This window comes from Diadema setosum, chromosome 17 (assembly GCF_964275005.1).
Source record: "Diadema setosum chromosome 17, eeDiaSeto1, whole genome shotgun sequence".
In the NCBI taxonomy this organism is placed as follows: Eukaryota; Metazoa; Echinodermata; class Echinoidea; order Diadematoida; family Diadematidae; genus Diadema; species Diadema setosum.
The window spans coordinates 11,143,446-11,169,429 of record NC_092701.1 but is presented as its reverse complement, the minus strand read 5'-3'; the positions used below and the strand labels follow the sequence as shown (position 1 = coordinate 11,169,429).

Here is a 25,984-nt window from a genome sequence, read left to right as displayed (position 1 = left end):
TCCAGACATCAAAGGCTACTGCTCTGAAGCTAGTCCCCCCCCCCCTCCCTTAATTCCATGCTAGACTGATCTTAACATATCTAATACCTCATCTACAACACTTCACATTCTGTAAACATTTGTTCAGCTCTTCATCTTGTAAAACATGATACCAAAACAACACAATTTGCACAAGGCTGTTGCCCTATTTGCACAAGTAAAAGCAGATCCTGAGCATTGTTACCCAAATGCTACTCGAGAAATGAATAAATATCAGAAACATATAACCATGCATTATCAGTACCAACAGAGCACCATGCCCTAGCAGCTTCATGAAAATTCACATACAATTGTTTTCTTTGCTCTAGTCTCCTTCGAGGGCCTTTAAGTTATGGAAATTTGGTGTAATGCAGTGCATGCTCACGGCCAATGGCTCAACAAAAATCATCTAAAACAAAAAGAAGAGTGACCTATTTTTGTTTTCTTTTTGGTTACAATACTGAAAGAAGATGAAACATCCATAACTGCATTATTTCATTTTTTCAGGTATTAGCCCGCGGGTATTGAATTTACACAGAAACAGGGAAAGAAACAAAGGATGGTTTAGACTCTGTGATTTTTTCCATGACTACTTTCAGAGAGTGAACTGTCTACTGCACAAAAGTGAACAAGTAAAGGAACACAAGCTTGCAATTTCCATATTCTATTCTGCACAGTTAGTGACTTTCTTGTCCTTGGAGGACCTCACGAGTTCTTCCTCACAACAACATCACATACTAATCAAATTAACTTAAAACATGAATTCATCTTTTAGCATATAGCAAGCTGCAACAGTACAAGTTTAGAAGCTCAAGAGGATAATGTTATGAAATATAAACATCTGCAAAGTCTTTTTATCATTTAAAGATCTATACATCTATAAAGTACATTACAGTGCTTGTTTACTTTTGTTTGTTTCTTAGTTTGGGTTTGTTTGTTTGTTTGTTTGTTTTTTACATCACTATGATACCAGAGGTAGTATGATACCAAAGGGGTCATATGACATTCTCATTCTGACAGAGATGCGATAGATCCTTTGCTCTCGTGTGACAGGTAATGCTTCCATCACCTGTCTCATCCACCTCGGCAGTTCACAGTTTGCTGGAGACGTCAAAGATGCAGGGACCAGGCATGAGCTCTGCCAAACAAATATAACATTTCCATCAAGGCGATGTAATTTCCCCTTCAACCTCGCATCCATTCCTTTCCCTTCCTTCCCCCACGCCAAGACAAGGAAAAAAAAAAACTTTTAGAATCAACCTTGAAGGAGTACTTGGTACTTATTGACTCTCATCTAATCTATCGAAAGAAGACTCAAGTGCACTGTCAATGTGCCATTTTGATGCCCTACTATTTGTGCCTACTGCTCAAGGACTATATCACTCTAAAGAAAAGATGCACCTTTTTTTTTGGTAATTTTGATGAACAAAGACACAGCATTCCCAAGAGTCATGAGACAATAGTACATTATGTCACTTGAGAGCAAGAAGGCTGTTAATGCTGTACAAAGTAAATAGTACGAAGGTTTGACTGCTTCTCATGTAACGGTGTAGACCATACCCTTAGCATTTGCCCATAAGAGCAGTATTGCAACAACCTGACTGGGTAGGGGGAACAAGGGAATGGAGTCTTTACAAAAGGCAAATAATCTATGATGATGGATGAGAGGGAGGAGAGAGAGGAAGAGGAGGAGGAGGAGGATGAGGGAAGGGGAAGATGAACCACCTAAGAGGTAGGAAGGATGCTGATGGTAACATTTACCGGAGGTTTCATATCTCATGGGGAGACGACTATTTGCTGTCGCACTCAATTAAAGTCCACCGAGGGGGGGGGGGGGGGGGAGTGGAGTGGATGCAAAAGAAAAAAAAGTAAGATAGGTTTAGCAGTTTCACCTGGCACCGATTCAGGATCTCTCATCTATGATTTATATCATTCCCCTCACCTGGTAAGAGGGTAAGAGTAACATAATCTGCACCCTTTGAGACCAGGTAAGGGGGTTAAGTTGGAAGAGATTGGGGAAGGAGGATGAGAACACACTCTGTTGATTCTGCTTCAAAAAAAAACTCAAGGCAAACTTGCGGCGATGTTGTCCTGCAAAGCCATTTCATTAAGTCTTTCACGCTTGAGAGATGCTTTTCTGCCTCCTATCAAGAGAGATGTGTGATCGATGGGATTAGTTTGGAGTAAATCACTTCTGAGGAAAAACATCGCAGATTGGATTCGCTGCATGACTAACTTCATCATCAAGAAAGATGTTTTCATCACTTAATGTTTTTTCCTCTTTTTTCCTATCAAGGGACTGAGGTTTGATTGAAGAAACTTGGGGCAAATTGCTTGTCTGAAGTCATGCCTCACTGGCGAGAATGAAATGTGATGATCTCATTTACATTTCCCTGAATGTGGCTACATCAAGACTGCAAGAATGCTCTGGGGCATTGGAGAAAGAAATCAAGAGTGAGAGCGGGAGAGCAGGGGGGGGGGGGGGTGGCATTAAGTGCTGCAGCAACAGGAGTAAGATTTCAGCTCTTTTGGAAAGAAAAATCCTTCAAATGTAAAACTGAAAACATGTCACATACTTTCACAATTGTCACTTATTGTCAAAGATTTCAGGTGACTCGCAGCAGCCTCACACCATCAAATGTCTGTATGTCCTGGCTCTATAATAAAACGGTGCACCACGTATTCTTTCTAGGGACTGGGTAGGCCCTTTTCAGGGCCAAACACATACCCTAGAAAGACTATGTGGTGCACTGTTAAGCCTTCTACCACCCAACATTCTATCGCCATGGAAGCCTTCAAAGATTTCATTTATAATAAAAATTACCATCTTTTTTAGAAAAAAATAATTACGAGCCTATCTATTAAGTGCCGTAGAGCAAGAAATCCCATATACTGGGAAATCTGCCTTTACAAGAAGATCTACCGTGATATTGAAGCCTTCATCCTAAGTTCCAGGGCAAATGTCAGTGATAATTTGTCTATAATCTATTACAAATCACAAAAGAAAACACAACACTGTCCCAGGAGAAGCAGAGGGTCGCACAGTAAGATAAAGGAAGATAGAATGATAGAAAGATAGAAAAACATACAGATAGACAGACAGAAAGACAGACACAAGGACATACACAAAGACAGACAGACAGACAGAGCAATACAATGAGAGATGAGTTGTAACTGTGCCACCTCTAGCCTAAATCCCACATCCTTCAGGACCATGTTTTTTTTGCAAACTTTTACTGAAATGTTTCCCCCCCTTCTTTTTTTGAACAAACATTGCAATGACTGCATGAAATGTCAATAAATCTTGTCTCCTTCAAATTTCGCGTCGAGCGTTGCCCTCTAATTTTCGTAGGGGAAACGAGAGATGGCTCATTAAAGAAGCCTAAATTAGATTCCCCATTCATCCGTGGTCTTTTAATCATCTCACTGCGGCTGAGGCCGCGAAGACAGGTTTGTTTTTTTGTTTGTTTGTCTGTTTGTTGTATGTGTGCGTATGTGTCTGCGCCTGATGAGTGTGTCTGTTAATGCACTGAAACGTCTGTCTGTGTCTGGTTTTCAGTCTGGTGGCGTGAGAGACACATTGTCTGTTGGGAGAGAGCGCACTACACAGCATATAAATGGCATTCCCATAAAATGTCTGAACACTAGACATACTCATGTTGAGGAACACATTAAATTTTTTCCCTTTTTTTTTGGGGGGGGGGGGAGATAGGAAGGACTGTAAGCTTTTATTTGATGTTTAACATGTTAAGCAGATGAGTGAAGGGGTGGGGGAGGGGGAGGGGGAGTGGGGTGGGGGTGGGGAACAACACAGAACTTCCTGAAGTCCTACAAACAGTTCATCATCCAAAACTGAGTTAGTACCTACTTTCTTTAAAGCAGTGGTATGTACAAATGGGGAGGCAATGTGTCCTTTCAAAGCTAAAATATACCAGAAATCTGTATGGCATGCAATAGAAGCTACGCCTGCAAACGTATCACATCACTTGTTAAGCATGGCCATTTTGTCAAAATACCGTTTGTCTACACTCAAAATACTTATTTTTGGCTGCACAGGGATACCTGCCAAATATTGTAATGACTTGTGAGTTAAGAAAAGCTGTGCTACTGTTGTACATGATGAGGGATCATTAAAATCTCCTTGGATTCAAAGTCAAATGACACATAGAATGATTTTCTTTTTCTTTGCAATTGGCTTGTGTATATGTTTTGAATGTCTATTACACCAGAATATCCTTCAAAGATTATGACACTAGCTGTCAAAAGCTCTTTGACTTGATTTGCAAGAGGAGAAAATAAATGTTTTGATGAAAGTCATTATTGTACAGGCAGCAGAACGTACAGTGTATATTGGTAGGTTAACATCTTCAGGAGATAACATGGAAGTGTGTGTGAGTGTTTTTTTTTTGTTTTTTTTTTTTTGGGGGGGGGGTGATATACCCATAGTAGAACTGTGGGTCTGGGGTAAAGCAGTTTAAAGCTTTACCATCCCCTCCTTTAAAGCTTATTGCTCTTGATTGCACCTTTTACATTTTTTTTTTCTCAATTATAGCCCAATGGAAAGCTATCAGCCTCAAAGAAACATAAGCTAAAATTTCACTGACACTACCCCAGTATGGCAAGAGGAAAAAATTGTAATGCCCAAAAGATTATAAACTGCAAATACCATGTAAATCACATCTATTCTTAAAGAAAGTATGACATCAGAGTGGAACATTTTCACATTGCATACTGTATAAATCGTTTGGGATACATACATATTTCTTCCTCAAAGAGGCCAAAGAGGACATACATTTAACAAACAAATCCATGGGATAAGTATTTTCCTAGCTATGCAAGCATGCCTAAGTCAGCACATGTCTGGTGCAAATGAGTCAACATACGAAGAAGAGATGATGAGGAAAGCATTACTGAAAGAGGTGAATGGAAACAAACACTGAGCAGAATCCTTTGAAACGATATGAAACTGTAAAGATGGCGTTGAAGAACACTTCTCTTCTCTCTTTTCATATTTGCCACAAAATACAGCTGGTACGAGCATCCCAAGAAGTGCATGCTTAAGATATTGGGAGAGACTAAGTCTTGCCTCTATGTAGACATTAACTTTGGGATGGTAGGAATGCTGGCTTTACTCCCAGCTTCCCTCTCGCTCGGTAAGATCAATAAATGCTTGCTCGCGGCGATAGCTTCGATGGCATAATGGAATCTCCCCCGTTTCCTTCTCGGGGAAAACGTGTGCGCCACTGGGGGCCGATCAGAAGCCCACCGCCGTAGGGGGGATTGCGGCGGTGCGTGGCGGTACACGGGCGCTACGGCGCGGTTCGGTGCCCAACGGGCATCCCCCGCGATTTGATTGGTTGGACGGCGGGAGGTGGTATAGTGATTATACGGATGCTTTCCCTGCTATGCCCTCATAGGGTCTCCAAACCCGATGCCCATCAGTGTTCATATGTCCCTGTTGTAGACATAAGTCTCCACATGCAGGCAAACACATTTTTTTCTTGGTGTGTATGTGTGTGAGTGTGTGTGTGTGTGTGCTCCCCATCATGGGACCCTCAAAACTTGACAGATCGCGCACAATGTTGCTAATTACGAGCATGTCCTAGAGTGACAAATTTCCATCATCCCTTTAATCTCCAGCATCACTGTAATCCTCCTAATCATTCCGTCCCTCCGTTAATGTTCCCACTTTCATTTTACTTTCCATCCAATTACCTTAATTGCATCTTTCTGCCTGTACTTACGCTTTCCAGCTTCGGGGCTTCCATTTGCTAGCAAAAACAATTCATTAAATTTCATAATTGCCAATCACCTGTTCAGAATTTTCCCCAAAACATCCTTCCATAATTCATTTCATATGTATATGTTCATTCCACACTCCCACACTCCTCGTCCCACCTCCAACCATCTGCCACTTCATCCAGCTACCAGATCCTCCTTACCAGCATTCTGGGTTGTGTCCACAGAAGAAGGGGACCTGAATCCACATCCTGTCCGGGGCACAGTAGTACCCTTTCTTCAAGACACACTCATCCAGGGTCTGCAAAAGAGAGAGAGAGAAATAGATAGATAGATAGATAGATAGATTGACAGATAGATAGATAGACAGATAGACAGATAGATAGATCGATAGATAAAGAGATAGATAAATAAATAGACAGATAGATAGATCAATCGATAGATATAGAAAAAGATAGATAGATAAATGGATACATAGACCGATAGATTGAAAGATAGATAGATCGATAAAGAGATATATAAATAAATAGACAGATAGATCGATAGATAGAAAGAGAGAGAAAAAGAGAGACGGAGGGATGGAGAGAAACAGGGTGAAGAGGGTTAGAGAAAGAGTATGAGGTGAGAAGAGAATAGCGAGGTGAAGAAAATTGAGAAAGAGGGAGTAAAGCATAGTAGTAAATTAAAAGGGATTTAAAAAGTAGAGAGATAGAGGAGAATAGAAAGGTAAAGAAATAGAGAGATAGTAAAGGAGGTGAAGAGAAAGAGAGAGAGAGAGAATGATATAGTAAAATGATGAAAAGAGAAATAATAAGAAGGGAAAAAATAGAAGAAAGAGAGAAGTAAAAGATAACAGGATAGATAGAAAAGAGAATGAAGAAATGATAAGAAAGAACAAAATGTAAAGAGAGAGTAAAAATAAACAAAGGCAGAGTGAGTTAAAAGAAGATTAAGGAGAAGTTAAGAGTGAAAAGGTTTTAGGTAGGGAGAGGAAAACAGACAGACAGACAGTAAGATAGAGTGGAAGAAAAGGAGAGAGAGAGATAAAGGGACCAAATAAAAATAGAAGAAGAAGAAGAAGAAACAACTGATGAAAGATGCACAGAATAACATCCAAGGTGGTGGTCGAGCAACAAACTCAACAAAGAAAGAATATACACGTATGAATTTCCACTTTGAGAAATCTAGCCACCTGCTACTCACATTTCCAAGATTATACCGCAGTATGATCTGTATACTGTTTACAATTATTTGCACCATGCCTACTTGTGAAACTGATCTAGGCCTCTGGCAGACGTGATTAAAGAAATATGCAAATTTGGAAACCAAATAAATACACATCACAAGAGATGTTGATCTGTACCCGCTGTCAATCAATGTTGAGATGCGAAAATTCACGCTGACACACAAATGAATTTCCGCAACTTTTACGGATTTAAAATTTTCTCCATGCAACAGCAACGAGGCTTGTACTATCAAATTGAACAAACTGAGCCATAGTGATGAGACTGCACCGACGGCTTCTTCAAATTTTTCTGGCCTTGAAAGAAATCCACCCCTCTAATTACCATTGGTAACTATATACTCCATAAGGTATGGACAGCATTTCGTTTGTATTGTTTATATTCATTTCTGATTACTATACTGTGTAATACATGACACATGCTTAAAGATAAAATACCACATAGAAAGACATTTATATGATGTTACATATATGTTAGAAAAGTAAGATATATTATACATTGTATTATGATGTGGGATGGCCCAGTTCAGAGCTTTCCTAACAGCCATGTTCTACCATACTGTCCAAATCTACTACTACACAGTACTAACTACATTGTAAGTCAAACATTAAAAACATTAAATCAGCATCCCTAATCACTTTTCAATAAGTTACTACCTAATACTTTATTTCCTACCTATAAACCCTCTCCCTTCCCCTATCCCAACTATCTACTATTACTCAGTTATGATTCTTTGCTAGATTCTTGACTTACATTTAGTGAACAAGGGTAATTTTCACTATAAATCATGAATGGGCTTTTTGGGGGTGGTGGAAATAAGTCAATAATTTCTTTATATTATATACATATTGTAGATGGCCTGACTGAGTTATTAGGGAGATCATTATGCCTCTATATGGCAGTGACTGAACACGGTTCAGGAAAGCTAGATTAACCTGTTGAAGAATAGTCCCGAGTACACTCAGGCAGGTGTCTATGGGAAATGTGTGTTAAAGCAAAATCAGCCTGTCCTCATATTGGGTTAACATGTTATTCCACTGCATGTTCAAGTTGGCTTTATTGAACAACATTCCATTCAACTCAATCAAATTCAGATTCATTTTAAATCTCTTAAAAACAAGTGATATACCAAAGTATCATTACAAACAAAGGACAAAACCATACAAACAAAGCACTATACCCCAATAAATACAGTTGATGTGAGGAATTAACAAAGGCCCTTCATCTGTCAAGGCTACTCATTTACAGTTTACATTTAAATTTTCATTTACATAAACTCTAAAAATTACAAATAAAAAAAAAAATCAATATAGACTTACTAAGTGCAATTATATAGTTACAAACTACTACATTACAGACTTACAATACATAATTACATATTCACACAAAATACATTATTGCTGACTTATAACATATAAAACAGGCTATTGATTTCTTACTCTTATTCAATAAAAGTCTTTTCACAAAATATCCATCCAATAGACTGACATTCTGTCAGTGTTACAGATGTGTTCCAAAGTTTTGGCCTTGCAAATTATATTGAAGTTCTAGGAAAATTGTATCTAAATAATGATACATACAAATATTCTAAGGCCTGGTTTCATAGCTATTAATATGCCTATTACACATAAAAACCACCAGATGAATATCAGGTAAAGGACCTTCTGAATAAGAGTATATAAAAATGCTACTTGCAACAGATAAATATCATACACGTTAAAAGTCTAACTTTAGAAACAACTTTTTGTATGTGTTAAACGTTCAGACAGACTGTACTGGAAAGCTGCAAAGTTCTGTCAAATTCTGTATCTGACATGTTACCTTTGATTAGATCTTTTAACCATCTTAGTTTGTTTGATTACTCTGTTTATTAAAGTCAGTTTAACTGTGGTACAGGAAATCCCATTCTTGCCAGACACTGCACTTGCAGCACTATCCCACTGGTTGAACAACAATGGGGGGGGGGGGGGGGGGGTATTTACAAAAATAAAAGTTAATAAAAGCCTAATGCTTTCAATCATTGTTAAGAACCCATTGTGAGTCTTATGACAAATATGATTCAAAGAAACAACTTCTTTGTGTTACCAGTCTCGCATTTTTGTTCAAAGGGTCATGAATCTTTCCACAAAGAAAATCAATTCTGAAAGCAAAAAGGCTTGATAAAAAAATACCTTCCTCTCCTCAACCAAACGCACACACAATACACAGACACACAACAAAGAGAATTTGCATGCATCCCCCCCCCCCCCCCCCGAGTTTCTTAGAGAAAAAAAGGATTTTTTAAAAGTAGGTACCGGCAAAATATGCAAAACATGGTGGTTTCTGGCAACAATGCCATGTCAAAGCAAATCAACAGAAAAGAAATTGATTGATTTTGTTGAGAGTGCCTATGATGTAGTCTGGCTTGCTAAATGGAACGGCTGAATAAACCTGGATAAATCAAAGCTGTCCTGCAATATTGTAGCTTCCAAAGAATAACTGCACAGAATACAAAGCAAAAGATTTTCTCTTTCATCGCTAGGAATAAATGATAGATTCGACCTAATGCATCAAATCTGTGATTACTGCTTCGTCTGTCGGATCTATGGAGAAAAAGTGTCTCTCATATTGACCAATGCTATATACCCTAAAGAATACTACGGCAAGAATTTACTGTTCGGCTGTCGAGAAAAAAAAAAAAAAAAGATTAATGCAGGGGAGGACTTGCTGGGTTCATCTTTAATGCAGCACGGAGCCTCATTACGTTTTGCCCCGGACATGAAGACCAAATGGTAAGGGGGGCTACGTAAATTGAAATGAAATTCCAGACAACAGAAAAGATGTGGAATGAGTGCAGACAGAGAATCAGCTTGCCAACTGACAAAACCACACCACCACAAGCACTCTTTGATGGTTCCCTTTAAAGCCAAAAAGTACATGACGTGACAAACAGGGTGATAAACTGGTGGGGTTCTTTGTCCTACCAAACATCAATGCTGATTTTTGTTACTGTTACAGACTGGTGGCTTCCTTGAATAAAATGAAATGTTCATGAATGGTACTTCACTTCCAGTCTAAATTCCAGAAATCACCAAGAATAAATGCCAAAAAAACATGGATACATTGTATATGCACCACACGGAACTAAAGCTAGTTTTATTTCTTTGTTTTTGATGCTGAAATGACCAACCATGAGTGTTGGTTAATCTCCAAGAGCCTTGAAAAATCATCCTTAGTTGGCTAATTCAGAATCTACTGATATGCATTAATATTCTAGTTCATTTTCATAAAACTTAGTTCAATGTTAGCTTAATCATTGTAGATGGAGAAATCTTAGATAAGGATTATAAAAAAAAAAATTGACATGTATACTTGAGGAAGTTTGCCTCCAAAAAATTATGAAGAAAGGAGAAATGATATAGACAGAACAAGAAATGGGTAAGCTGTAAAAATTATAAGGAAGGAAAAAGTCTTAAGTTGACCAACACTTTGTAAACAAACATAGCTTCCTTCCTATTTCACATTGATACTGTAGCATGGAGGTTAAATGCAAATATGTATAAATATCAAATTCCTTGCATCTAGTAAATGACATGAAAATTTGTAATTTATGTTAAATTCTTACCTCATTATTTCTGGATCTATGTCGTGATAAACTTGGCCTGAGGTCGTCTCCGTGCCTCAAAAAATAATAATATGAGACAAATCTCTCTAGAGGCGATCTAACCATGTTGACATACAGTGGGTTTAAGGTTGAACCAAAGCTGCAGAAATAAGAAAAAAAAAAAAAGAGAGAAAACCCTTTAATAAGAAGAATATCAAAGCCATACAGCTGAAACAGTTTCTCAAAATGTTACTGCATCATCTTTATGCAAAGTCATTGTAACCAGGTTTGAAAATTTGCTATTACTTTTGTCAGTGATCTAGTACTACTTTTACAGGTAGACATAAGACTTGGTACTTGCAATGAGGAGAATGTACACGGTAGCAGATTAATTCCTGGCTTTTGAAATTGCTTTGCATGTACATTGTATATGTGTTTTCACACATACCGAGAACATGAATTTCCATCACGATTCTAGAAATGCATCACTAGAATCATGATTCAAATGATGCAATGTGGCCATGTATATATGCATGTGACGATTCTCCAGAATTATGGACAACACATTCATGTGTACAGATTGACCTCCAAATCGTGCTTTTGGGGGTGGAGCTCACGGTGACCTTTCAATCACTTCCACAGAAAAAACCACTCGAGAGTTATCGATATTAAAGAACTTTGAAAGAAGCCCCATCTCCTCTCCTGACTCTGAAATTCAAAACCACAGAATCCTCAAAGCATTCCTTGTGCAGCTCGTTGCAAAATTTCACTTGTTACTCCGCGGATGCGTAATTTTGCAAACATTTTATTGCAGTGTGAATTTTGCAAAGTTTCATTTCGCAAAATTTCCTAATGAGAATGGCCCGCATGAAGAGAAGTCAGAGGTACATGAACAGTATGCCTCAAAAATTGACATTTTTGTACATTTAGCGCAAAACAAAATTGGTGCGAAAATTAAAGCACATGAATTCATAATATAGACCAGTTTTCTGTGACCATACCATCTGTACTCTATGTTCTGCCAAAGCCCTTGAAAACACACAAAATTCATTTTACCTGGCCAAGCACTAAGAATAAGTCATACAGAAATTTCAGCTTTAACAGTGAATGAATTTTCTACAGCTCAGGATGGTTATATGAATGTAATCCCAGATACAAAAAATCCAATAATGTAGTGTATTGGGCATAAGCTGCATAGTCTAACATACTATGATTGTCTTTGGTATTGCTTTGATAGGAATGAAGATTAGACAATAGTACACGTATGTGGTTGAATAGGAAGATTGTGAAATATTTTGATACAGTGAAATCTGTGATTGACTGCATTTACCTTGCTCACCATTTTTCCCCACACTGAAGTGTATAAATAAAACATGTCAGAAACACTTGTTAATCAGCATGGTGATATATACATGGTAATATTGTAACTGGGGTGACAAGACACTCTATCTTGAATTTTGATGAAAATGACTTTTTCGTATTTAAGTCAGACAATCAATTAAGTGATTTCGTGTCCAAATCCTAGCTGTCTTACCTAAAAAATGAAGCCACCACGGCATGTCAAAGGAAAGGCTATCCCATTTAATATAGTGCTTTGGGTGCCATGTATTTTTGCTCTGTTTTTTTGCTCTCCTGAACATTTGACATTTCGTAGATACGCGGTCTTGTCACCTCAGCAGCGATGACATTTGTTCATTGACAGCATTGACAGCTTGACAGTGACAGATAGGGCAGTTTTCAACTCCTGGTGCCAGCTTGAGTGTTCTTTCACATCATTGGACATTGTTACACAGCTGTCAGCAATTCACTGGTTATCTCATAATCTTTACAACTGAACCATCACAATGTTATGACAGTGTCTTTCAAATCAGACAGGCACGATGGCTATAAGTAACACCTCATTGAACTCGGGAACATTAAAACATGGGATTGCCAGATTAATTTCATGGAATTCTCGGTATCGCCAATACCTGCAACAGGTGCTATGCACAGAGCAGCATTTTAGATGCATTATGGGATAGCTCACGGGACAAACTTGCCCCGGTTTTGGCTGCACATACACTCATATCACGCTCTGTCTTTATCCAGAGGGTTTTTTTTTTGGTTTTTTTTTTCAGATTTCTTCGCTTTCTATCATGTGACCAGCACACTGAAGCCTTGCAGTAGTGAACCATGACTCTAGTGACAACAAATCAGTAAAACTTACAACTGTTTTAAGCTGAATTATAGCCAAGAAAGGGCGGGCTAACAACGGAAAAGCAGACAAGGAACTCCATTGAATCGTATGGGAACTGTGACTCGCATGAGACAACCGGAAGCAAACAAGGGACCAAGGAATCCCACAGTGCATCTGTGACAGAGCTCTTCAGCGTGCGCAGAAGTTTTCTGCGCACTGGCGATACCAAGAATTAGAATAAGAGTTGCACACATTTTGTAGCTTACACAAGGTGCAATTAGCCTAATGTCTTCTTTCCCTTTCGGCACTCTTCCTTATAAAGTTGTAATGCATAATCTCTGCTTTCTTCTAATATCTAGCTTATAATGAATATTACTGTTGGGCAAAGAATAAGCTCTGATGTGCATTATCTGCAACATCTATTTAACTGTGTGTGACATATTGTGCACCTTAATTCCCTGTTTGCTACCCACCAAAGATCAACCTTCTAAAGTTTGAATAGAATTGAATTCCTGCTGCTGACTTTAATCTTCTTACTTTGCGGCAATAATGACACACATGGTAAAAGCCCTGCAGTTTGACGTCTGTGTATCGGTATTCCCTAAACATATCCGCCATCTGTTCCATCGATTCTCAACTTCTGATAGCTTCCCTGATTGTCTGCTATTGAGTCCGTGACCCAGATTACCAAAAGATGGTTTATCACTTCCTTTGAAGTCTGGCGAAATTCAGGATCCCACTTCATCCTGTACCTGGAGACACTATCTATCCCATTATGTATGATATCTCTCTCCCCCTCTCTCTATTACATTGCACTCACAGAGAAGTAATTGGCTGAAATAAGCAGCCATTTTCAGGTCATCTTTGCATTAAGGGAGTCCTCTTTACAGTCCTCTAAGTGGGAAATTCTTCCAAACACTAACTGCATGATTGTGCATATCTTTACCAGTTTTCTTCAAAACAAATAAACAATAACAAGAAACACATGAATCTCTTTAATATCACCCATCACTTTTGAACTTTTTTTTTCTATGTTGGTATAGAGACCTAAACCTAAAACTTCAAAAAAAGAAAAAGAAAAAAGAAATAAATGTACCACATCAAATTGCACATTCACCCCGCATTCAAGTTGGCTTTAGTCATTAAAGAAAAATCAATCAAAAACCAGATTGGCAGAGGTTCCATCAAAACAACATCTATTTATTACAGAGAGTTATTGAATATTCAAGTGTCTCATATTTCCAGTAACCAGTGATATCAGCAATGACATTTAAAATACCAATTACATAATGTAGGGTGATGATATCATGGCCTCCTATTGAGTCTCCTATTGAAACACAAACACTTGGAAGGCAATTCCAGACTAGTTCAAAGATTGTCTAAAAAGAATTTAAAGTAAATCTTTATATGCACAACTTACAGTGAAAATTTGATTAAGATTATGGAAGTTCTGAAATCTGAAAAAAAGCTTTGCTAATGTTTTTGCCAAACAGTGATATGAATGTTCAAATGAATGAGCGGATGATGTCATCACCTCACAATTTTCCCTTGATCGTGTACAAGAGATGACAAAAATTCAATACGAGCATAAAACATGTTATTCCTGGGTTAATGATATCAAAATAATCATCAGTCAGATATATTGGGATTTGAGACTGGGGCATGATTGCATTTGAACAAAAAATTTCAAAAGTTTGCATACAAACTACATGGCAAGTTGTAAGGCAATGGCATTATCAACTCACACATTTGCGTATTCATATTGACTGTTCATGAACTGTTTTGTGAAATTTAGGATTTCATAACTATTTTGCACCAACTTTTGATGGTACCTCGTCACGTCTTTCATCAGATTTAATACCTCTCAGTAGAGGTGATCTAACACTGCACAGAATCATGCTTTCACCCTGCACAAGAATGGGAAAATCATGACTGGTTAGTGACTTCTAAATTATCTCCACTCTGTTGACATAATAATATCATGCATCAGGAGTAATGTGAATTGGGATTAGCAGAGCACACAGTGTTCGCATGGACCCCTTTCCCAATGTACCCCCTTTAGCGTTTATCATTCATTGATGTATGCACCATTGTGTATGAATGATAGATGTGAACCAATGCCCTGTCAAATGAGTCGATTGTGTGGGTGCAGCACATGGAGAAGCGTGTTTGATGCATTCTCGGCTCTTATAGCCCAGCATGTTTTGCAGACAGAGTGCGTTATGTGGCTATAAATGATAGAAATTCACGATGTACACCTGAGCCACATCTGATCCTCTATAAAATATCCATCATAGGTAATTTGTTGGCATGCAACGACAGTGGTATTTTGAGACGCGTTCATTCTAGAAGGGTTAAACCTACTATACACGAGGATTGGATTTTCTTTTACCAAACTATTCTCTATAGACCTCACGAAATAAAATTAAAATTTAAATGATAATGATAATGGCAATGCTTATATAGCACATAATATTGATAATCTCTATGTGCTTTCCATACATACTTGTATATAACACAAGATACTTAACCCATTGAGGACGAGTCCTGAGTGTACTCGATCAAGTGTCTATGGGAAATGCATGTTGCAGCAGATTCAGTCTGTCCTCAATGGGTTAATAATATGTAATACATCGTGTATAACTACACCTACATTAAATATCAGTATGGCAGATATCAATGATCTTATATAACAACAGTTTAGTAGAAGGGGTTTGTTTAATGTCGAGCGGCAGGGGGTTCCAAAGTGTTGGTCCTGGGGCAATGAAGGTGCATTCCCCATAGCACTTTGAACTGGCCTTAGGTTGGGTGAAGAAGATAAAGGATCATAGATATCCGATGTGTACCCTAGTGTAGTCCTGAGTGGTTTAGATTTGCCTTTTTGCAAATTTGAGTGGTGGAACCAGCTACGCCCTTTCAACAGTTGTTAAACTCTGATACTGTACGAGCTGAAATTTTCGCGGTGGTTTTATTTTCGCGAATTTCGCGAATCGCCTTTGAATCGCGAAAATAACAACACGCGAAAATAACAAGGCGAAAATAAGTAAGTTCAGTTAGACCCTCGCAACCGCGAAATTAACAACACGCAAAAATGTCCTCGAAGGACCAATTCGCGAAAATATCTGTACGCGAAAATTTCAGCTCGTACAGTACTCCATTACTGTATAAGGGGTTATTTTCGCGTACAGGTATTTTCGCGAATGGGGAGGTCACAGACATTTTCGCGAGAGGTTGTTTTCGAGATTTGACACCGAAGCTTATCATACATTGTAAGTGCACTATTAGCCTAGCGTATGGCAACATTTTTGCGTGTTGTTAAATTCCCGGTCCAGCAGCGATTCACAAATATGGAAAATTAAACCCTAGCAATACAAAAATAGCAGTATAACAAATAGCAGTATTACATTAACTAATTGACAAATCTCCCTTCATTGATACAATACGCACCAATTATTCAGTGTTTTAGTAGAAGCTACAATAATCAATCAGTTTAATAGGAAACATTCAAAACAAATGTTGACAACCAAGAACCGATTCATGAGTTTGCAGTTGTTCATGTCAAAGGCTGCCATTACATTAACAACTTACTGGCCAATTTGTAATGCCGGGGGGGGGGGGGGGGGTTCATAAATCTGTTCTTAAAATTACGAATGACTTATGACGACTGGTGATCACTTCTGATGTGCTATACTTATCAGAATTTCAATAATTCAGCACAAGAGCTGATTACCACTCATCCTTAAGTCATTTGAAGCTTTAAGAAAGCTTTATGAAACATCCCCAAGTCACATTTTATTCTGTAACAAAGCAAGCTTAAGTTGCTGTACAAATGAGTACACTTTCCTGAGAGTAGCCACCCTACTTTTGTATTAAAAGTCTGTAAGGCTGGTGGATGCTGCTGCCCTGCAATCTACATCCAGAACTTCGGTCATCACAAGAGTTGGAAACAGATGGAGTATTATATGACCCAACAGCCCTGACAGACAAAGACCTGGGATCCTGCCAACATTTTTTTTTTTTTGGTCCAAACAAAAACGGCCCAAGTTTGATTGATCTCGATCTGAGCGGAGAACACAAGGGTTTCCAGCCACGTGTGGCACACCAAACTGAATCGAAGTGAGTTGGGGGCTATAATCTGTCACACAAAGTCATATTTCCTGGCTAATAATCCAATTTAAACTGACGAGGCTCAGCACGACGGTTGAACATTTTTTGTGTTCTCGCTCCCTTGCTCATATTAATGTCATAATTAATGTGGTTTGGAACAATATATCCGTGCAATAACACAGAGTACTTTATCACATGTTTACCATTTAGGCCTACACCTTCCAAGAATATAATGCTGCAAATTAAAAATAAACATTTTTTTTTTTTTTTACCTTTAGCACCTTGAGGTTTCTTCTAGTGTCAACCTGATCTAACCACTAATGGAAGTAGTAAATTTCATTTTATCTTGCATAGGTTTCACTGGATTCTTGCAGCAACTTTAACAATGATGCTTGTTAACAGAGTGGAGAAGAGAGTGACAATTCTCCACTCCCTGGGGAGCATTCTAACTAGTCAAGCCATTTTACATTGACACTGGATTCATGGGGGGAAATTATGAATCAAAGGTTGTTTTTTTTTTTTCAATTTGAACAGACTTTTTTGTAACAACATTTTCAAAGCAATTTATACTGTGACAGACATTCAAAGCTCAGCTATTAAAGCATACACTTCAGAACACAGGCCACGGATTTGCAGAGGACGACTGTTACTAACCTTGGAAAATCTATGTAGGCAAAATGGCCATGGAAGAATGCGGGATGCTTGGTGGTCCAGGAAGACATATTCCTCACGATAGTCATCTGTACAGAAAGAAACAAGAAAGAGGAAATCAAAACATAACTTTAAGGCTGATTTACAATTTTCAGAAGAAACAAAAACCCAGAATTAGTGCTTTAAGATAATTCTAAAATGTGAGGTAGGGATAGAAACAACCACTGTAAAAATTTGTTTCAGTAAAATCGATGATAAGTATTGTTAAATATACAAAACATAAACAATAGTTACCATACAAATGCTTCCCGACTAAACCGTCTACAGTTATGGTTTACTGAGAAAAATACCGATACCTCCTTACATTTTAGGCTTTATTGCAAATATTTTATATGGTAGGATGTTTTGTGGTACAAGAGACCTACGTATATATGCATCAAATGTGATATCTTGAACATTATTCAAATCACTGCTCCCAAAGGTAAACAGGACCTTTAATGGTTTTTCTCTCCCTTGAAGATCCTTGTAAAGGGATAATTTAGACATAATACAGTTACAGCCCTGTACAAATACCTCGTGGTGATGTATGGGTCTGTGCAGAGATGTGTTGATGGAGCAATGTAATGATTGACTGATAACAGTACATGGTTATTGGTTCAACCCAGGACGAACAAGTCCCCAGCACTGAAGGCTGTATACTTCTGTCTATTTCGAGGTCTAAATTGTTTGAATTTGTTGGCACAGACATCACAGACCTCTCTCTCTAGAATACTATTTTTGAGGTAATGATGAGGAGCCAAAATATTTTTTTTTTTCTTGGTCTGGAAAAAGAGATTTTCTAAGTACACATGTTTTCACCACTGCAGTGAGGACAGCTTGCCATCAAAACATATACATCATGTAAATATCATGCTGATGGGAAAAAAAAAATCAACATGTGAAATGAATATGGATTTGATATCAATCTTTTTATTTTTACATCGACTGTTTTCACAAGGGACAAATGTACACTTTTACAGATGTCTCATGAATGTGTGAGGTACCGTTATTTTTTAGACATTTGATAGTTGCATTCCTGGTAAGTCTCTGAATGAGCGTGCCATGTAACAACTGCAGAATTAATAGATCGGTGTCTCTCAGGAATTCAACCCAATATCCTACTCTCGGAATGTCTGCTCAGCTTCCTTAGTGAGATTTAGCAGATTTTGGAGATTTTCTTGTCGGACCACAGCGACTGAGAGACGGATATGAGAAACCATCATGATTACATGATACTTGTAGTCTGCCGAACCTCTGCAACTGCTACAATAAAATGGTAGAAAGAAAACTAATTTTCAACACTGTCGGCAAAAGGTATCACGCACTTGAAGAAGGGACTAACACAGAGATTAAATTGCTGATTTATCACACGGAACTCACATGGTAGAAGTGAAATATTGGTCAAACTGGAGTAGCAATAATTTTGTTATTTGTTTTGTATGTTTTTTTTGGGGGGGGGGGAGGGGGGAGAAGGAGTTGCCTGGAGAAGAAGGAAAATGGGACGTGAAGAGCTTTGAGAAAAAAGAAAACGTTTCATCCCTCATCCATCCAATTGTCCTTGCAATAATACTGGCCTTGCTTCAGGATAAATCTGGAAGCAATGGTCATAAACTCAAGTGACTCACGGACATTATGACCTGCACTGAAATAAAGGCAATAAACTACTGACTGCAAACACACATACACACACATACACACATATAAACACACAAACACACAGAGTTGGTGCTAATAAAATGAAACCCCAATTGCAACAGATAGACAGACATACAGATTTGCTGTGACCATTCAATTGGCTGCAGCTGCACCATCATTCAGCCACCAAGTGGAACTGGGAGGTTCAGACAGAACCCACAGTACTCATGATATGCATGTATAGAGATCCTTTCATTTATCTTGAAGGAAATGCAGTAAAATATAAAATAAAATGCATAATTCATTCCAGAAATAAATATGTGTGACTTCACCCATTCATTCCTTTGTTTCTTGCAATGTCCACCTCTACCCAACACTATTTAAAAGAAAACAGCAAATTTCACTATTTGGCATGGTACATGCTACATATAAGAGACAACCTGATATTGTACCCATCTACTGACCTATCTACAATTGTACTTATCTATCTATCTATCTATCTCTAAATACATATAAGTGAATTAACTTAAAGAGTATGGGATGGGGATTAAAACGATCTTGAAAGACACATTTCTACACCCACCCATCCACACACACAAACACACACATACACACAAACAGCTGGCTGCCTTCACTTTAGGGGTCAATGTTTAAGGAGATCTACCATATTTACCCTACACTGTGCGTAATGGGTGATCTCAAGTAGGCGCATTGGTCTTTAACCTCTGCTATGATTAACTTAACTATTTCTTCACGATTCTAACATCATGAAATTGGAAATCATGCAAGATCACTACAAAGGAATTATGCCAAAATCTCTAACAGGTTTCGACATAGATCCTCTCAGAGTAAAAACAAACAAGTAAACAAACAAACAAACAAACAAACAGAATTTTGGAGAACTTATTTGCACAATAACCACTTTAAATCAATGATACAAATTTGCTTGTATTTACAGGGGCCACGTGGATTGGTGTCATCACCATCTACAGTACATGTCATTTCATCTTCATTAGATCTTGACATACTTTTTTCAGACAACACTTACAAAATCCATGAGAAAAGAGAGATTTCTACAAAGATGACCATATCCCATTGCCATGTATAGCCTCTGCTATCCCCTAACTACCCTTCTGTGTTTACTCCTTAAATACTTCTTGCTATAATGATATTGTGATACCGCAAGTAAATGCAGACACCATCGTCAATGTTGACTTATTTCTACCGTCAACATGCACATAGCTGGCAATACTGTAAAAGCAAAAATTTTCGCGGTGTAGAAATTTTTGCGCATTTTGTGCAACCAGCGTGAGAATAAAAGCATGCAGATATTTTTTCTTGTCATATGTTCCAGTAGTTGATGTCTTGATTGCGCGGAATTAAAAACACTCGAATCTCATCTTGCCCGGCCGAGCACGAAAAATGAGTTGCGCAAAAATATCCACTTTTACAGTACTGCATTAGAAAACAATTACTCCCTTTGAACATTAGAGTGTTTTAAAGATTATCAGTGAATGAGTAGTATCGGTAGTATCAAAGTGTTCTTTAGGAAACAGAACCCCCTCCACCAAAAAAAAAAAAAAAAAGAGAAAAAAAAAATTCATATCACTCCTTTTCCACAGCTTGCACAATTCAATGTTTGTTTGTTTGTTGTTTTTTGCAGGGGGCTTTCTGGAAGAGTTACGTCATTTTATCTCCAATCTGCATGCCCTCTGTTTGACAAACGATGAGATATTGGAGGATTTTCAGCAAAATCAAGGTCACCTCATATATTGTGCTCCACAACCAACACTGGCAATATAAACTCTCTCTCAAAAGAGTAATAACATCTGAAACTAGGTTAATTAATGACGATCCTTCCCGGACGAGTTGACTCCTTCATGAGAATTCCAAACTTTCAAATATTTCAAGCAAGATGAAGACACTATGAGCGGATAAACGGAGAAAATTGTGAGTCATCTTTTTTTTTTCGACGAGCCTTTTGGAGAAAGCACTGATGCCTAGACTCCATGCCCATTAGCTTGGGGCGCTTGGCGACACTTATGACGGTATGCTTGGTTGTCTTCAATGAAGGCCGCATACACTGCCTTCGGCAAGAGGTCAACAAATTTTGATATCTGGGTAAATAGATGATCCCCTTCAAAATAGGGTGATAGTACTCAATCTAGCAAAACTTATACACATAATAAATTATCATATACAATGCATATTGAGGGTTTGACACTGACTATTTTCTCTGGTAGCTTGTTGGGGCCACTAAACTCTTTGAATTTGAAATTTTGGTGGCCCAAATTAAAAGGGAAGATCGAAATTCATTTGAATCTTAGCTGCCCCATCGGGTCATCAAAAGATAGCCTTTATGGAAATTTGGTGGCCTAACATCAATTATTGGCCACTACTAATGTCAAGCCCTGAACCTGTCTGTATCATATACACAAGCCTATGTATAAACTACACATGCACACACACCTAATGCATCCAATAAATGAATGAAAATAAAATGCATATGAAATATGAAATAAAACACACTCATGCATACAGTATAGCTGACTCGCTCATGGCCAAACAATACATGACCAAATTTACTCTCAAAACTTTCTTTGCCTGTAAACAACGCATTATGTTTTGATGCAATTGTAAGCATTTATACAACCATTATCTGTTTTCTTTCAAATAAACTGGCCAGAACTTACCTTGAGTATCTCAAATGAAACATAGCATGCCTACTGCATATTGGTCTCCAGGGATGTGCCCCCCCCCCCCCCCAATCCTCAGCCTCAGAATGTTTAACCTATTGCTCACAGGAATTTCTTGTATTATGAGCAAACTCTATGGGGAATTATCAACTCTTGAAGGCAGTGTCTTTAGAAATGGTGACTCTCGCTGGTTATTGGCAGAACTTTGAATGCATATCAACCTGACAAGTGCACACATCATCAGTACATTTACTACCTTTTCACTTCTAAAAATCGTATCTCAGCTGCTCTAAGGTTGACATCAATGTGTGACATCTTTGAGGACACATGATGATTTGCATTAATAATTATCATGCTCCTAAATATTACTAGATGATAATTGAAATTTCACAAAGGACAGAGGCAAAGTGAATTCCACAAAAACATATTGCATTAGCAATGAGCAGAAAATAAGGAATAATAAGGTAACAATCTCGTTGCCATGATGAATATATACAAGATGTAACTGAAATTTCATTGTGGTATCAAATACAATCAAGTGATTCCAATAATTTTGGAAAAAATACAGACACACACAACAACTAACAACATCAACAATAACTACATAAATGGATGTCAATAAATATGCCGTTGTGACAGTGAAATGCAATGCCATAATCATGTTACTGACACAAATTAACCAGAAAGAAAGATGAATGGATTGATGTGAAGTGTTACAGGGATTGTATAGTTTTGGTTGAGACCTAATTTCAGGTTTCTAACATTTTTTGGTGAGATGATGAGAGACCTCTTCTGAAATATGAAAGAGCATGTAATTCTATGAGGAATTCAACGTTTATTTGATGAAAATTGGTTTTGAAATGGCTGAGATATCCAAAACAGAGCGATTCCAATAACGTGTGGGACCCACACTTTATTACGATTGCTTTGCTTTACTTTGTTTTTGGATGTTTCAGTTATTCCAAACCCGATTTTCATCAAATAAACTTTGAATTCTTCTTAAAATGGCATGCTGTGTACTATTTCATAAGTGTTTTCTTGGTATGTTGCAAAAACTTAAAAGCCCAATTCTCATCTCCACCAATACTGTACTATCCCTTTAAGCCACTTACGAGCACTTTTGTTCCCTCTTTAATTATTATTTTTTTCCTACCCTGAATTAGCTACTGGTCACAAATTTTACAAGAGGACCTAATTTTACACGACATCCACGGATTGTTTGACTATGAATTAACCAAAGAAAGGTGAATCGATGGATGCTGAGTGTTTAGCCAATTATGAGCACTTTTGTTCCCTCTTTAATTATTTTTTTTTCTACCCTGAATGACCTACTGATCACAGATTTTACAAGAGGACCTAATTTTACACGACACCCACGGATTGTTTGACCATGAATATTCCATCTCACTGTCTGAAGATGGCACTACACTGTGAAGTGTCCACTTGCGAGGGGGCAAAACACACTTGGGTGGCACGCACTTATTCCCCAAACCTGCTACCAATCGTGAGAATCAGCAATGATTCTCCTATCTACAAGACACAACTGGCCACAAATCTCTCAAACCATGGGTTGAGAGACGGGCGGCCAGTTGTATTGAATGTAGATATTAGAGTGCACGTGAGTGTTTCAGGGGAAGAAATGAGTGTAACTAGGAGTCTATTGGAAGGGCATTTTGAGAGCATGAATGAGTAAAACATTTGAGGGCAATGTGAGTCATTAGATGTTGATCTTTACAAGGAAGACTGAGTATCAAATAAAAAGGGTGAGCTTCTTTTAAATTGTCTTGCGAGGCATTTCGTCCCCACTGGTTCCTATTTCCCTGACATGTTTGCTAAATTATAAATCAGCAGTTGCGGTCTTACAAATTCCATTTGTACAGGGAGACAAATTAAGGAAAACTCACACCTCTTTATCCATCTTGTCATTACTAAATTCACACTAATGAATTCTACTGCATATCATATTGCACTGTTATGGAAAAAACAACAACAACTAGATGAAACTTGTTAGATACAATATATCTGCACATTACAAAAAAAAAAGTTTGTGCAAATTTGCCAATTTACAGAAGAAATGACTTGTAATCTGCTGTAATCATCTCCAATGTACTGCCAATTCAAGAATAAGCCTTAAAGGTAGGGAATCCCATTTGCATGCCTTAAATGAAGAGTTGTATAAATACAGTGGTGTATAAATACAGTGGTATCTTGAAGAGAGTATCATTTTAGAAACTTCCATAAAGTATTGAAAGTGGAACGTAACATTTAGTACATTTTTACTGACCGTTATATTTTGAATTAAATTTTTTTAGGGGCTCACCGTAAATTCCAGTACATTGCTAGGCTACCTTTGCAGACCCATGCACTGCATGTGTGTCCATCATGTATATTTTGTGAAGAAAGTTCATCAAAACTTACAAACATGCCACACACTCTATATGTTATTACATCAGCTCTTATACTTTTAGATTTGTGTTTATAGATTAAAAAAAAAAATACAGAAGACTGCAACAAAAAGGCTTAAGTGTGGCTGACACACAGAACTACTGAGTAGTTGAGTTTTGTGCATTATTCAAATTGTAGATAACTGTTGACTTCCAAATTTCTCAGCAGTGGCCTAAACAAGTCCCCTGAGGTTCATATTCAATGTTTTGCTGCATTTTGGGAGGTCTGTAAAAGGTATCCCCTACCTTTAAATTCAGCAAATTATGATAATAATAATAATAATACATACATACAATTTCTATAGCGCCGTTCTCCACTTTGATTAAATGCTCAAGGCGCTTTACAATAGGTACATCAAAGCAAACAGATTGAAAATACAAGTACATCACAGTAATAGAAGAAGATGAAGAAGCAGAAAAAAAAAAAGACATGAAAGTCTGTCTTCAAAAGACACTGGTGCTAAAGATTCTAGAACAGAAGCCAAAACATGTACATCCAGGGGCTCAAATGAAGCAGATTTTTAAGCAGATTTTTTTTTTTGACCATATGAAACACTAACAACATAAAACAATTGTAAAAATGAATACAACAACAGGCAATGCCACACCACATAAAAACTGGTTTCTCAGACTAGATGGGAAAATGTGAATGTTTCCACAGACACAGAGTCAAGGACATGTGGATTTATAATGACACACTTCATGAGTGTCACCAATATCACACAAAATGATGGAACATGCAAACAAAATCCTCCTGGATCATTCTTTTGTGGATCCTTTCTGCTGCATTATCTCTTTTTTCCACTCTTCTATCTCTCTCACATTCCCACATTTCATCTTTCTGCATCTGATATCCTGTTCTTCATAACTCTTTCTCTTCTTTCTTTACCTCATTCTACTATCTTGAAACATCATCAAAACTTTATTCTATCAGAGATGGTATTTACTCTTTGCTTCATATGTATCCATTCTTCCCACCTGAGTATTCTATTAAAATTGTACTGAACAAGTTGGTTGAATAGGTTGTGTGTCCTCTATGACCTTTCTTACCCATTTCGGGAAGTTTTGGAAGCAGGAAGGCACATATATAAATGAAACAATGGAGTAATTAGAATGGAGAAGTTGATGACCACCAATTTACATCAATCACATATTGATTCACTAATGAATTTTTGTGTAAATGTTGAGGGCAAGCAAGGAGGGTTGACGGGGTAAAAGAACATAATCTACATTGAATGACATAATGTGAAATGCTAATGTGTTGTGACATTAAAAGTCACTATGTCAAAAGACGTCATTTCTACGAGTCTAGTAGTATTGTAGTTTCCAACGAACGAACATATCACAGTAGACCAAAAGAAACACAAACTTGACCAAAAAATTTATTTCATCATTTCATCAGCACGTATAGTTGTGTTTGAGTGTGTGTGTGTGTGTGTGTTTATATTAATCTGAATCTGAGTGCATTTGCACGTGCGTACATGCACAAAAGGCCCGTTCACAAACAATGAAAATCGAAATTTCAATCGTGATCCAAATTTCAATTTTTTTTTCGACCGTTCATACACAGGGAAAAATCGCACTTCGCAGCAAGGAAAGAACGATCAGTGGCCAAACTGCGCATGCGCGAATCTTGCATGACCGAAGACTGA

The 25,984-nt window shown here is 37.8% G+C and overlaps 1 protein-coding gene across 1 annotated transcript in view; it reads right to left on the bottom strand.

Annotated features, from left to right (window-relative positions):
• LOC140240851 (heparan sulfate 2-O-sulfotransferase 1-like) overlaps positions 1 to 25,984 on the bottom strand; it is a 108,755-nt gene that overhangs the window by 14,306 nt on the left and 68,465 nt on the right. The window contains exons 3-5 of the mRNA XM_072320626.1: positions 17,522 to 17,607; positions 10,606 to 10,744; positions 5,961 to 6,058 (exon numbers count right to left, since the gene is read on the bottom strand). Of these exons, the coding sequence (XP_072176727.1) occupies positions 5,961 to 6,058; positions 10,606 to 10,744; positions 17,522 to 17,607 (323 nt within the window). The remainder of the gene's footprint in view (positions 1 to 5,960; positions 6,059 to 10,605; positions 10,745 to 17,521; positions 17,608 to 25,984) is intronic.